A 16013-nucleotide genomic window follows, 5' to 3' on the forward strand; every position below is an offset into this window, starting at 1 on the left:
TAAACACATTAATATAGCAAGCCCGTTACCTGAATTTCCAAGTAAAATAAAAATAGTTAAAATCTAAACAAAGCCGAATCATAAATAATTTAGAATTCCTAGCAAATTTATAAGGAGAGTATCGTAATGACTCAAGGGGCTGACAAATACAGGTACGCCACTCAATAGTGCTTTCTGATCAAATTATGCTTCTTTTGAAGGATTAATTTCTGAGAAGGAAAAGAGAATATTTGAAAGTGTAAGAACAATTACTGCTACAACCCAAATGACCAACTCTAGATCTATCAACAAAAAGAGAAACAAAAGGCTCGTGTGTGTATATACAGATTGTATCACGAGTCGTCAACCCCAAAGTACATCTTTAAGCACATTGCAACACTCAGTGTCGGCGGCTCCACGAGTAATCATCACCATCATCATGATGAATCTTAGACATGAAGAGCATAGTGGTCTCATCGTTATGCTTAATCCACTCAGAGAGTTTCCATGGTTTCTGCCATTTCCATTTAAACTGAAGCAGCCATTGATGATGACTTCTCTTCCACTTCCACAGCTTCCCACTCTGTCCCATTTTCTTCATCGCTTTCATCTTTCTCTTCTCTTCTAATAAAGCCGCTGATTCTCTCACCGATACTTTTACTGTACCTGGCGCAGCGTATTTGAGATGCTTTGCTGCTCGATGGTATGAAGGTGGAGACGAATGGTTGCTAGCGTTGTTATCTCCATAGTGCTTTGATGAGCTTCTTGAAGTTACCTGCAAGAAGTGAAATTTTGCATATTTTCAGGGAGAGATTCTCACATAAGAGGTTTGGTTTCAATTTAGTAAAAATAAAAGATCAGAAGTAAAACCGAGGATGATGATGACGAAGCCAGCGCAATGGACAATGTATGTTCTCTTGTCTTTTTCTCTTTAAGTATCTCTCGGTTCTGGACTTCAGATAGTTGTAATAAGCAGAGGAGATCATTTAGTTGTTCCTTCTTCTCTTTGATGTCCATGTCTTTCTCCCAGATTTTGCACCTGCTTGATGTTTGAGCAAAAGACAACATCAACCTTCCATGCACGAGAAAGAAGCATCCTCTTTGATCAGATATAAGAGAAGTTTACCTTGCTTCGGCAGTGGAATTAAACACATATTGAAGCAAACACTTGGCATCAGTCATTGACTTGATGGAGTTCCACCGATTCTTAGTGTGTAGGCTATGCTCTCTTTCCTCTGCTTCTGAGAGCTGAGAGGCCATGGCTGTGAGAGCATTTGAGGAAACATCCAACATGCTCTCAAGAGTTGCTATTCTCTCCAATCTTGTTTTTGATGATAAAAATCTGACGCATATAGAAAGATAAACAAGGTCAGAAAGTGGATAAATCAATTCCCCAAGTATCTTGGTTTTAGGCAAATATCAATACAGAGTCACTTGATCCAAAGTTGTACCTGAACTGTCCATTTTTCTCTTGATGGGGAATACTTGAAGCGAAGTCCAATTCTCTTTTCAACGAGGTTAACTCTTCAGCCAATGCAGCTCGTCTGTATGCAACCAGAGTAGATTATTGATTAGAAAAAGAAGTCTGCAGCTAACAACATGACCGAAACAGAGTTTTTTTAAAACGCACACTTGGATTTGCTTTTCATATTGGGAACGAACTTGATGTACTTTTGTCATAACCTCTAGCTCGTTATCAATCCATTTCTGAAGAGTTTTTCCGTTCACCTGCAAAGAGTATGAAAAGGAAACAGTTGACACTCGTGCGGGATGGTGAGATCCATATCTAAATTAGGAGATTTTTATTACCTTTTTAGTTGGTGGTTGACCATTGCCAGCCACTGAGAAGGAAAGCAAAGCATTATGAAAAGACAAACACGAACCAAGTAAAATGTTTCTCGGAAAATACATTACCTGATGACTTGCGAGATTCCAGCAGCTCCTTAAGTCTTTTGGTAGCCATTGCTGCTTCCTCTGTTTTTCTATGAAGAACCTGGAAGACAATTGAGATGGATTTCTCTTGAGATTCTTTTTTTTTTGGCACTCGAATTGAATTAAATTCTACAATTGTTTTCTCAAGTACTCCTACCATTTTTTGTCGTCGATTGAGGGCTTCGAGTTTGAGTCTTTCATGCTCTGTCTTCCTTCCTTCTTTCTTGAGCTACCGAAAGAATAATAAAAAAGTGAAACTTGAGATTAGTTTAGATTAAATAATTAGGAGAAATATATATGATGAAATGAATGCAGATAAAATACCTGCAATAATTCCTTTTCTTGAGAAGCTTTCCATTGTCGGAATTGATCAGCTTCTTGTTTCATCTTATGTTGTAATTGAACCTAGATAACAAAAGAAAAGGAACAAAAATTAACATGTAGATCATGATTACGTGATCAGACAGCGACAGCAGAAACAAGACGAAACCTTCTGAGCCTTAATGCATTGTATTTCAGCTTGTAAACGCTTTGCTGCATCTTCACTTTTCTGTTTTTGTTTCAAGGCCTCAACTTGATTTTCTTGTTTCTTCTTAAGATTTGAAATCTGTGTCTCGAGTGCTTTTAGTTTTTGTGCATGGCTGTCTCTTGCAACTTGTGCTTGTCTATCAGAACTAGCAGCAAGTTTCTCAACTTCAGCCAACAATAGATCTCTCTCAACCTGTAGACGTTATTCGTGACTCGTTACTGAAACTTCAAGTAAGAATATCAAACGAGAAAACTTGGTATGTTATATTTTACCTGTACAGTTCTCTTCTCTTTCTCAAGTTCCATCATTTTCTTCTCAAAGTGTTGTCTGATAATTTCAGTTCCAGCCCCACATATTTTCATCTCGGACTGCAAATATAAAAACTATAACATGATCAAAACAATCCAGTCGTTCTAAGTATGCAAAGAAATATCCAATTCAGAAATAACTAGACCTCTTTCTCCTCCAGACGTTTGCTCAGTTCACTTAATTCGTTGCCCATGTTATTCTGCCTAAGTGCATGTTCCCACTCTTTTGCTGCTCCATCTATATCTTCAGAGATTCCACCTTGAATCAGAAAGTATTACAAGATGAAGTGAGGGTATGAGAATGCAAAGTGCATTTCATGAAAAATTTCCAGCGAAGCTAGTGTCCAAAACCTGATGTTGCTTCACTCATTTCATAATCTGAATCCATACTTTCGAATCCCCTTTTGAGACAATCATCTTTTGTAAAACTCACACCATCTTCCTGAGTATATGATCAAGTGAACAACTCTTTTTCAGCAGTGAAGAAAACTGCCAGATAAATCTATCTCAATTCCCTAATGCATACAGCAATTACCTGTGTATTCATATTACAATAGTCAAGAGTAGCTCTCTTGCTGCGATAGATGAGAAGTTCACGAGAAAGCTCATCATTGGCAGATTCTAGCTTCGTGATCTTCTCTCTCATAACCTTTTAAATTGAAATATATACGATTATTAATGATATGTTCATAAAACCATCTGACTAATTTCCGCAGAAATTATATATGTACCTGCACTTCCTTTGATGGGATTTCCCCACGAGCATTTAGTGCAGCTTGAAGATTTTGTAGCTGTTGACGCATCTTTTGCATCTCACTACATATTAAGTCTTTATTGGCCTGTGCAACAAAAGAAAGGAGTCTGTCCTGTTAGAGCTCCCAAGCGAATGGTCTTACTCAATTTTTTCCATATATAACTTTTTTTTATTGTGTTAGCAGATGGTGGTGTTTTGTCTGCAGAATTTAAAGCTCATCTAAAGATAATTCCTCGGTACTTACAACAGGCTTATTCTGAATATTCCGAGCACGATTTGCATATTTGAGTGTGTTCAGAGTTTCTTCAGCATTGATGTCAGCGGGACTAATGCAAGCTGCAAGAATAAGGCCAACAGAGAGAGAGAGAGAGAGAGAGAGAGAGTTAAATTTGTGAATATGAGACATCCAGGGGATTAACACATACAACTTATAGGTTTACCTATCATGACTGTTTTACTATTTCCACCAAGAGAATCCTGCAATAATGTTACGACATTTTATGAACAATTTTCACATGAATCATATAGTATGATTGATTATAAACTGGGTAATATTCCTTCGTTATGAATCATATTTAGAGGCCGTAAAGATAATGCTGTTAAATTTTTTATGTATACTGATATTGAGTGCCTTCACGTATAAGAGCAAAGTTAGAGATGAACCTGTAATAACCGAGTAAGTTTACTATCACGGTAGGGAACATGAGCACCTTCTTTTCGCTTTTTCTCATCTCCAAGTGCACTGATGACATTACCAAGTGCAAGGAGTCCCCTATTGATGTGAATTCCTGTTTCATAGAACAAAGAAGAACTTGGATTAAAAATGCAAGTCAACTTCCTCTACAGGATGTAAGATGGGAAGTCAGTTGTCCTGACCTTCTTTCAATCGAGCACCGCCTGAACCTGTCCGTTTAGCTCTTTCAGATCCAGCAAGATCTACGAGATGAAGCTTGGCACAAGAATACTCCTCACCCATATCCTCATCTATGGTGTCTTCAGCCACTGAGATCGGAGTGATTTTGCGTGTCTGTTCTAAGGTGATTGTGAAGATGGCATGTGAACGGCTTTTGATATCACACAAAAAGAAGCCATGCTAATACATTAGGATGCAGTCTGAGACTCTGACACAATCATATAATCATAATGCTAAACTTTAAATCTTATTAAGGAATTATAAACAGGAACAGGAAACTGTTTATGATACCTCTTTTTACCATTTCTAATCTAATTAATGAGTGTTATTCGTTAATGTTCAATACCTCTAGGTCTAGTACACTAAGCCTCACTAACGGTAAATGAATGTAAGCCACAACTTGCTTCTTATGTAAAGTTTTGTCTGAAAGTCTGGGTACAAAGATTCTCACCTTGACTGATTATTCATGTTTGTGCTCCCAGTCGCCCTGGTTAGAGAGCCTTGCTCCAAACAGGAAGCCATCTCTTCTTTAGTAGCTATGGGGACTTCAGTTGCACCGGATAGTGTAATTACCCCGTTTGGCGATTCGCGAATCTGTACAGGGGACTTACTAAGAGCAACCTTTCCAGGGGCTCCATTGGCTAGTCTCACACTATCCAGCAAATCCAGAACTTCTTCTTTCAGAATCTACAAATGAAAAAAGGCAGACTGGGTTCTACGCTAATTCATGAATAGTTTTAAGGATTGACAAAGAGGTCTAAGAGCGATCAACGGGAGGGTACCTCGATGAAAGAGACATGTAACTGGAAACCCATTTGGTGCTTAACAGACTCAATTTTGTTGAAAAGAGCAGTCATAACTTGAGGAATCAACCCATTGCTCGAACCGTCTTTAAAAGCAGTCCCCATGGTGTATGTTTTTCCAGATCCTGTCTGCATCATGTATTCAAAGTCAAACTGGAGCAGTTAATTAAAACACTTTCCAGTTTTAGAGAAACTAATTATTATACCTGACCATAAGCGAGCACAGTAGCGTTGTATCCATGGAACAAACCATGAACAAGAGGAGCAACACATTCTCCAAACATCAAGGAAGAAGGAGAACCATTACTTCCACCATAAACGTGATCAAATGTGAAGGAATGTGTTCCCATTTGCACCTGCAGTCACATTCAATAAACACACGCATTTCTCAAACGAGATTCTTCAACATCATGTACAGTAGTAATTAGAATCACATGAAAATCACTATATTTAATTTAATACAGTAACAATGACATATATACCTCCATACTCACACTTGGCAATATTATTTTATATTTATATATGGTAAAAAGAAATTGACACTGTTTTATCAGAGGAAAAAAAAAAAAAAGAGATTAATAAATGAACGTGTCAGAGTTGGAACTGGGATTCGATCGTGGATCCAGGATTAAAAAAAAAAAAAAGCGTTAACAACGACGACGACGACGCGATTAACATCGTCGAGCCGAAACTGTCTTATATATTAAATCTCGAATTTGACGATGGAAGAAACACACCTGTGGCGTTACCGGAGATACGGAAACGCATTCCCTGCAACCCTGACTTATCTCGTCTCCGATCAGAGGACGAACGTTAACCGCCACTTTCACGCTACAACTCTCCAGCGAAGAAGAAGAATAAGAAGAATGTAATTCCATCGAGAAGTCTATAATTCAGAATCAGAGTCTAGAATCCGAATCGGAGTCCCGATATCTTCGTCTCGATTCGAGAATGTGAACGAGTCCACCGAGTCGCTTCCTCGGGAGAAGGAGAAGAAAAAAAAAAAGGTGAGAATGAAGAAGCTACTCCACTGGCCTCTCTCTCTCTCTCTCTCTATACGAGGTATCTTTACGTTTCCCTTTTTACCCTCCGAAAAACTACAATTTTACGTTATTATCCTCCACGTCAGCTACTCCCTCTCCAAACCACTGGTCCGTGTGTGTTGAAAACAAAATACGCGATTTATTATATTCAGATCCATCCACACTCTTTAATTTTTATTAAAACGTTATTGTTACGTGCTCCACAAAAAATAAAGATAATTAAATTTAGATAATTATTATTTTATAGTTGGTTTGCGTAAATAAGACAATTGAGCTTGTACAAGTCGATGGTTCCAAAGCTGACCATTTAAAGAAAAAATTGTACGTAGTTTCCATTGGCTCGTTACCCAGAAGACAAAAAAATAAATGAAAGAGTCAAGACATGCTTTTCTGGTCCTTCCTCTGCGCGGGAAAATCCCAACAGTGAATATATATGTATGAATATAGGAAAAAAACAAATTATTATTTTTCCCGAAATTGAAGGGACCACAGCACTAGAGCTGGAAATTTTAATCATTGCCCGCGGGCCCCGCCCCGTTTGACCCGTCGCGGAACGGGTGCGGGTCGAACCATTTGAAATTTTTAAATCGCGGGTGCGGGTGCGGGTCGAGATTATTTTGAGCGGGGCGGGTGCGGGTCAGCCGAATTTGAATCGCGGGTACCCGCCAACCCGCAAATTAAAAAAAAAAAAAAAAACATTTTTGAAAAAAAAAATATTTTTTCGTAAAATATATAAGAAAACAATAAATATTTGTATAATTTTAATTATAAATATATTTTTTTAATAGTATTTTTTAAAAATAACTATTATATAAATAAAAAATAATTATTTTTAATTAAAATAACTATTTTTAATATAATTAATATTACCCGCGGGTTTGGCGGGTTACCCGCGGGTTTTGGCGGGGCGGGTGCGGATATGAAAGTTTTTGTTTGCGGGTTATGCGGGTCGAGTTTTTGAATCGAAAAAATGATTCGACCCGCGGCGGGGCGGGGCGGGTCGGGGCGGGTTTTGATGAGCCCTACCTCACATGTTTCTCTGCATGGCTCATTAGTTAGATTGTAGCAGCCTTTTTATTTTATTGCACGAATCATACATTATGTATGTTTTTATTGTTTATACAGAGAAGACATGAGCAATACGGGAAGAGGAAAACAAAATTACCTTAAGTATTAGATTCTAACAAGTATGACATTAGATGTGTTCAAAAAAAAAAAAAAAAAAAAAAAAAAAAAAAAAACAAGTATGACATTAGTTATATACATACATATACATATATATATATATATATATGTATGACCCGTATAATACTTTCTTAAAAACAAATTAATGGTAGATATTAGATATAGATATAAAGTTGTATAGCCCTTTTCTGGTTGAAGTTATGATTAATCATGATAGCTTTGAGACATGGCTATTATGTTTCACGTCCCCTCCACTAAATTTACCTTTACCTACTTATTATAGATGAATTAGTCAAGAGTGTCCACTTTTTTATTTGGGAGTTCTTTGTTATTTGGTAAAACGAATGGAAGTTCGTTAAGATTTAAGAAATAAGTTTGATGTAGTGGGTTGTTGTTGTTCTTTTATGGAACCATTTCTATATTTCTCTCTATAATTATTTTCTATTACATGATTCGATGCTAAAATAGACTATTTGAACCAAACTTTGATGTAGCTTCTAATGTTGGTTTTCGTTAGATGCTTATTATTCAAGTTTGGGGTTTATCTAACGAAATTAAGAATGCTGCTGGTACATTTTAAAAAGCATTTGCATGTACCTACCTAATTTCTATTAATATTTTTTTGTTGTTAGGCTTATCCATTTAATTTTGTAGATAATACTATTTACATGGCGATTAATGAATTTAGATTTAATCCCCAAATGAATCTCAATCAAAAAATTTAAACATGTTAATTTTTATCATATCTCTAGAGATGCGATTGATTAGCTAAGCTTCATATATCACCGTGTGTATCTCAATCAAAAAAATTAAACATGTTTTTATCATATGTAGAGATGCGATTGATATTTAAGCTTCATATATCTCCGTGTGTCTCGTTCTGATATGATACCTATGGTGGTAGGACGTTTAAACTCGGGCACAATAAAGCTAAACTTTGACTGTATATATATTTTATATATGCTCACCATGTGCTATTTAGATTTGGCAGTGGTCATGTTTACCGTCGCTGGGTTTCTGGATGTTGCGTGAACTGGACTTTGCATTCTAATCTGGATTTGTTCAGCTATAGTTTGAAACAGATCATGGACATAATTAACCATAGTATTGTTGGGCTAAATAGAGCCCATTAAAAGAGCTCGTTTTATTTTTATTTGTATACTGTATACCTTTTTTTTTTTTCTTTTTTCTTCTTTTCTTCACGACGAGACACAAAAATAAATCCTAGTACGAATCAGCGAAAGCCGAGCTACGAATGTCAATCCAGTGTGGCACACACATGTTAACATATGAGAAAACACGCTTCCTTGTTTGAGCTTGTCTTGCCATGAAGTATGCATTGGTGTTATTGGATCTGTCTTTATAGACCACTTGTCCGTCTTAGTAGGACGCCCATAGAAATTTAAACTCATTAAGTTCAGCTGCAAAAACTGGCCAGTCATCAGGTGTAGCAATCATTTTGACTAACTCTTGGAAGTCAGTAACAAAATAATTGCAGTAACGCAGGTGGCGAGATAAACATTTCAAAGCTCATACCAAACTTTTTAGTTCAGTGTGAAGTGGCGAGAGTTGCCTATGGCAGCCTTGGAGTCCGAGAATATCTATCGATCCGTCTTGTAGCTGTAAGATCCATCATACTCCACTCGTGGTTTCATCATTTTTGCACGACCCATCCACCCTACATATGAATGTAGGTACTTCAGTAGGGGTTCTTGGTATGCATTCTATGATGCTTCCACCTGGGTCGATCTCCTCATTGGCCAAAAACCATGCATTGCATTCTCGTGTCGTCAGATCAATTGTGTCCAAAGGTGAGAAATCACGTCCATTAAACAACTTTTCGTTCTGGGCTTTCCAAATATACCAAATAATCCAAGGGAAACCCCTGGTTAACTCCTCCATGTTACCACCCATGTTGGTTCTTGAGAGGAGGTAGTATATATTAGTATAGAGATTTTCTGATGGAAAAACTCCCAGAGCCGATGGAATCTTTGAGAGGGCCCAACATTGCATAGCGGGAGGGTATGTAAAAATCGTATGATTAATCGTTTCCTCAGCATGGCCACATCTGGGGTAACTGGGATCGTTCCCAATATATCTTTTGAAAAGTCTTTCATTGACTGAAATTGCCCCTGATAAAAACTGCTACAAAAAGTGGCAGAATTTTTTCCCGTTTTTGAGTTTCCAGATTTTTTCCTTGAGTGGGTTGAAGGAAAGTAGCTGATTCCTAAATTCATTATCCTCATCTGGTTTTGATTTGGCAATCATATAGCCTGAATTGACCGAATATTTTCCAAAAACTGTTAAGTTCCAACAGTATCCATCCCGAATGGGATTTCTACCGAAATTTAAACTTCGAACCAACAGTATGTCGTTTGGGTGTGCAGATTACTCAGATTCCTCAGGTATACGGTATACCTTAAGAGGCCAACGCGAGAACTGTTTCTATATGTTGAATATTTATTATTTTTGTAAGCTGCTGGTTCTATTTTCACCTTTTTTATATTTTCAGCGACCAGGTTCTTTATATCTTTTTGTAACATTTAGAGCTGTTCATATGCATCGTTGGTACTCATTCAAAGAGTACACTTTTTATTTTATTTTATCATAAATTTTATCACTGTTTAACACTGTTAAATTTGACTATAATACCATGTACTCCCTCCGTTTCATTTTAATTATCGTTGTAAAGTAAAATTTTCATTTCAAAATAAGTTTGTTTTAGAATTTCAACAAAATTTATTAATAATATTATCCAGTTTATTTTTCTATTGGTAAAATATTATTTAATGCACAGGTAATGATGTTTTTATATTGAGAATATTTAAAATTAAAAATTTTATTAATTTTTGCATAAACCTAAAATAATAATTAAAATGAAACAAATGGAGTAATGTAAATGAACGCAAAAAAAGACAACTTTATTCTATTAAAACTGAAGTAATAAAAAATTGCTTATTTTAAGTGGTTTTTACAGGTTAACAGTTTTTAACTAATTCTAATCACTTTATTTATTGCATTTTCTAAATAATTCGACAACATTTATTACAAAGTACACAACATAATTTAAATATTTTAAATGTTTTATCACATCTTTTACATTTATTTGTTCACTCTTCTAAACTATTATATTAATTGTCTTTGTCAAAATAATTTGACAACATTTATTTTAAATGTTAACCACAAGAATTCGACATATTTAAATGAAGTTGCGCCATTTGTGACAAGAACCCAAAATGGTTAACAAATACTTTATTTATTTATTTACAAATCAGTTAGGAATGGATTTTCGAGTCTCCGTTTGAATACACGTTGGTTTTTTGGGTATCAATTTTTTGGGTTTTGAAATTAGACTCAATCCAGATATTATAAATTTTTTTTGTGCTTCGAATATAGTTCTCCGGATTTGGATAGATTTAATTCTAATGTGTAGAAATCTAAAACTATCTAAATAATTTATATGTTTAGAAATGTCATAAAAATTAAAAAAAAAGTAAAAATCAAAATTCAGGCGGTGCACGGAAGAAGCTCTAGTTAAGAGATTAGTGAAATAAAAAGATGAACTTGAATATAAGATAACAGAAACAACACTGTCTATGTAAAGCATCTTTTATGTCTCTTTTTTATTTTTTTATCCGTACTCGTTTATAAATAAATAAAAACTCATAATTTGTGTTCTGACTAAGTATTTATTGTAAATGTATGTTTCAAATATTTATACAAATCAAATTATATATATACTCCTTCCATTTCAAAATAATATATATTCTAGAGTTTTCACACTTATTAAGAAAACTAGTGGTAGGTTCGTATATTTTGTTATCTAATGAGTTGAAACGGTTTTTTTGGTCCATTTAATAGTGGTTAGTGATAATAGTGTATTACTTTGTTTTGTAGTTGATTAGGCGAAAGAGAACTAGAGTAAATGGTTTTCATATAGATTAATGCAGTAAAAACAAAATAAATAGCTGATAGTTACACCAAAGTAAATATAGTTTAACTTAAAATATAAAGTAAAGTTGATGTTCTAAAAGAAACACGTAAATTCATGTATTTGTTTTGTGATTGACGCCAACAAATTCTTTCATCCTCTTAAATTAATAAAAATATTCGCAGAGCATGCTCTGTCCATGTCATGAAGAAACAAAGATTAAAGGACAGGATGAAGTTTTAATATTGTAAATATGTGAAAATTATAGTGTGGTTAGGACTAACCATATTTTTCGGCTTCTTTGATGATGATGATGATGATGCTGTCGACAGTTCAGTAACACTTTGTCTTCTCCGGGAACTTGCTGTAACTGCTTTGCCTGTCAGGTCAACTGGCGACTTCACCATGCCTTCTGGAAATCTAGATGGTAGAGAAATCAGAGATGGATAGCCTGAATCATGAGGTCTGTGTAGTGAAAGAATGCATGGGTTTCTTAGTAACGGCTGGTTTATGATAATTTCATTGCATTCACTATGTGCTTTAAGAATTCATTTGGGAGGCGTTTAGGCACTTTGAAACTGTTACTGTTTTATTAAAGTTTGAAGGTGGTCAATATTCTATTTATCAGACTTGTGTTTGAGGTGAAACATATAGTATGTGAAACATATAGTAGCATGAAAGAACTCAGAGATAAGTACGTAAAATCTCACATAGTATCTACTGTTTTGAAACTTAATGCAATTGGCATTCTGACTTATAACATGCATCAAAGAGTTGCTCATAGTTGGTAGTGATTAATAGTTTTACACATCTTGGGTTTTCTCCATTTTATCATCACTAATGAATCTTCTTCTTTTGTCTGCTTTTGCGTTTGCTGCTGTACATAATACAGGAAGATGGTTGAGAAGTTTTTTTATCATCAATAATGAATTTTCTTTTTTTTTTGTACTTGGATGGAAGAGTGTCGATCAGATTTAGAATATCATTTTCCTTTTTTACTTATCTCAAGTTGTGTTAATCTTAGCAATTTAAAATCCTTATATATTTGCAGTCACTGACAAAAGGAGTTTTTATTGTGTACATGGAATCTAAGGTTATTGTTCTGAAATAAATGTGAAAAAATTAAAGTATTATATACCAAAAAAATTTATCCGTAATTATAATATTGATGAAAATAAACATATGTCGTTGACTATGGCTAATATAATATATTGTCTCCATTATATTACGTTTTGTAATACTTTCAAGTTGTTGCAAGTTCAAACGTAATAACGAAGGTTGCGTGACTGAAGAACTTAAAAAATCAAAGACATGTGGATGTAAAAAATCAAAGACATGTGGATGTTTACTGGTAAAAAGATTTACATTGATAAAACAAATAACAACAGACACATTATTGTGTTTTTTTGAAAAAAAAAGAGAAATCTGACAAATCGTGGTTGTTTAGGTTCCAACAAGGACTCATTCCACACGTGCTTTCTTCGGGGCATTCTCTTCCAGAGGAACTTGTTCTTTCTCTCTTGGTAAACGTCCGGGAAGTGAATCATCAGCTGTAGTGGCTTGGTCTGCAACATTGCAAGTTATTGCATTGCTGGCATCTGATCCCAGTGCCACAGCTTCAGGAACCGCTGGTTGAGGAACATGTGCACCTTCCTGCTATCAACATAACAAAGAAGGTAATTATAGATTTTTATAACCAGGAAATTTTATTATAGGGGAAGTGAATACGTGTGGCAGAAGTGCCATTTACATATAGCTTGCCAATCAAAACAAATGGGAGTTATTTAAGAGAACGTCAGCCCAAAACACTCAATAACAGCCTAAATCAAATACTCTCTTACCCGCAACTATTTTAGGATTGACACTGGTGACAAGAATAATTCTTGGCTCTCTCCCATAGCTATCGAATTTGCTATGGAATGCAAGAGCCAAAGAGTCAAACAATCTTACACAAAAGTTTGCATCCCTGCATATAAACGATATTAAAGTGTCAATGGATACGTTATAGTATCCATTATAACAGATGAAGATCAGACAGCCTTAAGTACCTTTCAAGACACAAAGTTAGCATTACACGTTGTGCCTTTGGTATACGGTCGGTTATTGTGCTCCTAATTGCACTAAGCTCCCCCATTTTGTCTAAGAAATTATTCAACAGGATCATATAAACTCATGGTATAAAAAAAAACACATCAATACTCAAATTGAAAATACATACCAGGGAGTTGTTTGCCGGTGTTAGCTAGCTCAACTAACTGGTCGTATGGTCGGAATCGGAACATTTCCGTAGGTATGGTCCTAACGGTCGTTGGTAGCTTTTCAAAAGAAGTTCTTTCATTGAACCGTATGGAGAGGGGCACATCCGATAACCAAATTTGGGGTTGCTGCGTGTCACATCGAATCCGCTTAGCCTGTAGACAGAGCCTTAGGTGAGACGTTCTCGTAACCTGAGTTGTCGAAGCACAGAAACAGATCCTTGCATAAGCGTGGCCTGTTGGAAATAGGTAAAACCAAATATTATAAATCCGGAATTAACTAATTGTCGAGAGGGTTAATCAGAATGTGCGTATGTGAAGTCGCCATGGCGGAGAACAAACTTTTCATCAGGATATCGTTTGACTTGTGATGTCCATCCTTGAGAGTAAAGATTTATATCCGAAGATTCAGCCAGTTACGGGGATACGAAGGGGTCGATTGAATGCTTCTCAGTGGGAGGAGTGGGCTAATCACGTTAAAACTCGGAGGAGTTAAGAACGGATTAAAGAAAGGTTGAGACGTTACTGGAGAGATGGAAAGGCGCTTTAGTTCTGAAAATTTCGTCGGCCGTCGCAATCGTGAAGAGGAAGAAGAAACATATAAGCATAGTAGGCTTCTCATAATGTTTTCGAATAGTCCAGTTCAGAATAGATGCATAGACAAACCGGAATCACTACACACGCGAACTGGTTTACTGAAGTGCCTCGTGGCACAAAACGTCATTCCCTACGTGATGACATGGACGTTTGGGGAAGGACCAAAATCTACTTTATTTATAAAGACACGTAAAATTTTAACAATAAATATATTGTTTTAGTGTTTAGTTATTTCTTATGCTTTTTAACTAATCAAAATTTGGTAAATACAATTAATGTCTTTAAAATTTAAAATTTGTCATTATTAAATATGGATCATTTAGAAACAAAGTTTTTTTTCTAAAACATGAGTCATTCTAAAACGGAGGGAATATAATTTTGTTTACTATTTACTTTATTTTAAAAACAAAGCAGATCCAAATATTTGTGGATACTGATAAATTTGGATTCGGATATAGTTTTAGGTCCGAGAAATCAAAAATTCAGATTAGAATAATTTCAGAATAGTTTATATGTACTACCCACCTGTCCACCTCTACCAGCCGTCCCTCTAAGCTTAGAAAAATACCAGAAATCATAGCAAAAAATAATAATATTGTAATCGGAAATGAGCCGCCCTCGTGTATAATATAAGCAGAGCAATTAAGCAGAACGAACATTAAGTCCCGAAATGAACCCCTCCTCCCTACAACATTGAAATGGGAAAATATCGAAAATGTCCCTACATTCATAATAAAATTCCAAAAGGAATCACGTGGAAAGCAAAGGGACAAAAGGGACAATATGTGATACGTGTCGTCACTTACTTAAATATAAAGTCAATTCCTAACGGTATCCAGCCACCGACTACCGACCGTGGGTCCCGCCGTCTGTCCTCATCCTCTTCTTATCCCTCTCTATGTAGACGTGTGTGTATACGTACCCACTCATATAAATATTATTACAATAATATTACGTCCACCGGAGAAACATATTTTACGCAATAGTCGACATCCGATGTTTGTCTTTTTTTTTGTTAATCTTTAAATATCTGGTTGCGTATGGTTTTAAGTTTTAACGTAAAAAGTCATGCGTGCATGTTTGATTTTTAGGTAATGACGGTTATGTACAATGAATACCAATATAGTTATGTGAAAATGATTATGTTTCGGTCATTCGGTGAACGAATTTAAAAGACAAAAAGGATTCGACTTGTTTCGTTATGTTTTGATATGTTACTTCCAGTGCCGGCCCGATGAATTTGAAGGCTGGAAGCTCAACAGAAAATAAAAGCCGCTTATAAATATGTATGAAAAAGTTTTAATTGCATTTGAAAGATGTAGGGTTCGAAGACGTTAACTCTAAAACTCAACCTAACGGCTTAACCATTATGCTATAGACAAATATTATCCAAACGAAGGCCGATAAATTATGTGTTTATTGTCGGCCGGAAGCTCAAGCTTCCACCGCTTGGTATCAGGGCCGCTACTGTTTATAACCCATAATGATGCATCATCAGAGCCGGTGGAAAAAAAATATAAGCTGATTTGGAGAAGGTAATGTTCGAACCTAGGTTGGAAAGTCTATAAACAAGCGCACTGGACCACTAGACAAAAGGGAATACTAATATTTTGTGGCCAAAATGGCTTGATAAATTGTACGGCCGGAAGCAACCGCTTCTTCCGCGTGGTCCAAGGGCCGGCACTAGTTACTTCTATGCATATGTTATTAATATATTATGAAATTTAACTTTTGTAAACGAATAGTAAAATGTTTTAACGACTACAAAGAAATCAACTACGAAG

General features: G+C 35.7%; 2 protein-coding genes across 6 annotated transcripts; both read right to left on the reverse strand.

The window, feature by feature from the left end:
• Positions 1 to 147: 147 nt before the first annotated feature.
• LOC106382425 (kinesin-like protein KIN-4B) lies at positions 148 to 6259 on the reverse strand. The gene is made up of 23 exons (XM_048766109.1): positions 5956 to 6259; positions 5425 to 5574; positions 5198 to 5347; positions 4867 to 5102; positions 4379 to 4566; positions 4166 to 4290; positions 3943 to 3979; positions 3747 to 3838; positions 3480 to 3587; positions 3284 to 3397; positions 3100 to 3190; positions 2895 to 3007; positions 2713 to 2808; positions 2402 to 2632; positions 2236 to 2316; positions 2069 to 2140; positions 1894 to 1972; positions 1789 to 1820; positions 1610 to 1707; positions 1431 to 1523; positions 1106 to 1321; positions 850 to 1018; positions 148 to 754 (listed from the first exon to the last, which is right to left on the reverse strand). The coding sequence occupies exons 1-23, from the start codon at positions 6094 to 6096 to the stop codon at positions 380 to 382; spliced, it is 3087 nt and encodes a 1028-aa protein (XP_048622066.1). The 5' UTR covers positions 6097 to 6259; the 3' UTR covers positions 148 to 379.
• A 4034-nt stretch (positions 6260 to 10293) lies between these two features.
• LOC106370527 lies at positions 10294 to 14920 on the reverse strand. Of its 5 annotated transcripts, XR_007327321.1 has the most exons (6): positions 13975 to 14431; positions 13596 to 13868; positions 13426 to 13516; positions 13219 to 13343; positions 12824 to 13033; positions 10301 to 11836 (listed from the first exon to the last, which is right to left on the reverse strand). XR_007327321.1 is itself a non-coding variant. In XM_048765488.1 (5 exons), exons 1-5 carry the CDS (start codon positions 13979 to 13981, stop codon positions 12996 to 12998), a joined length of 531 nt encoding a protein of 176 aa, XP_048621445.1. In that variant the 5' UTR covers positions 13982 to 14920; the 3' UTR covers positions 12679 to 12995. The 5 variants fall into 5 exon arrangements, 3 of the variants coding, with proteins under 3 accessions (XP_048621445.1, XP_048621444.1, XP_048621446.1); XR_007327322.1 differs by lacking the exon at positions 13219 to 13343 and having other exon boundaries at positions 10294 to 11836; positions 12824 to 13030; positions 13975 to 14437; XM_048765488.1 differs by lacking the exon at positions 10301 to 11836 and having other exon boundaries at positions 12679 to 13030; positions 13975 to 14920.
• Between the last annotated feature and the right edge of the window lie 1093 nt (positions 14921 to 16013).

Source organism: Brassica napus, chromosome C8 (genome assembly GCF_020379485.1).
Source record: "Brassica napus cultivar Da-Ae chromosome C8, Da-Ae, whole genome shotgun sequence".
Taxonomy (NCBI): domain Eukaryota; kingdom Viridiplantae; phylum Streptophyta; class Magnoliopsida; order Brassicales; family Brassicaceae; genus Brassica; species Brassica napus.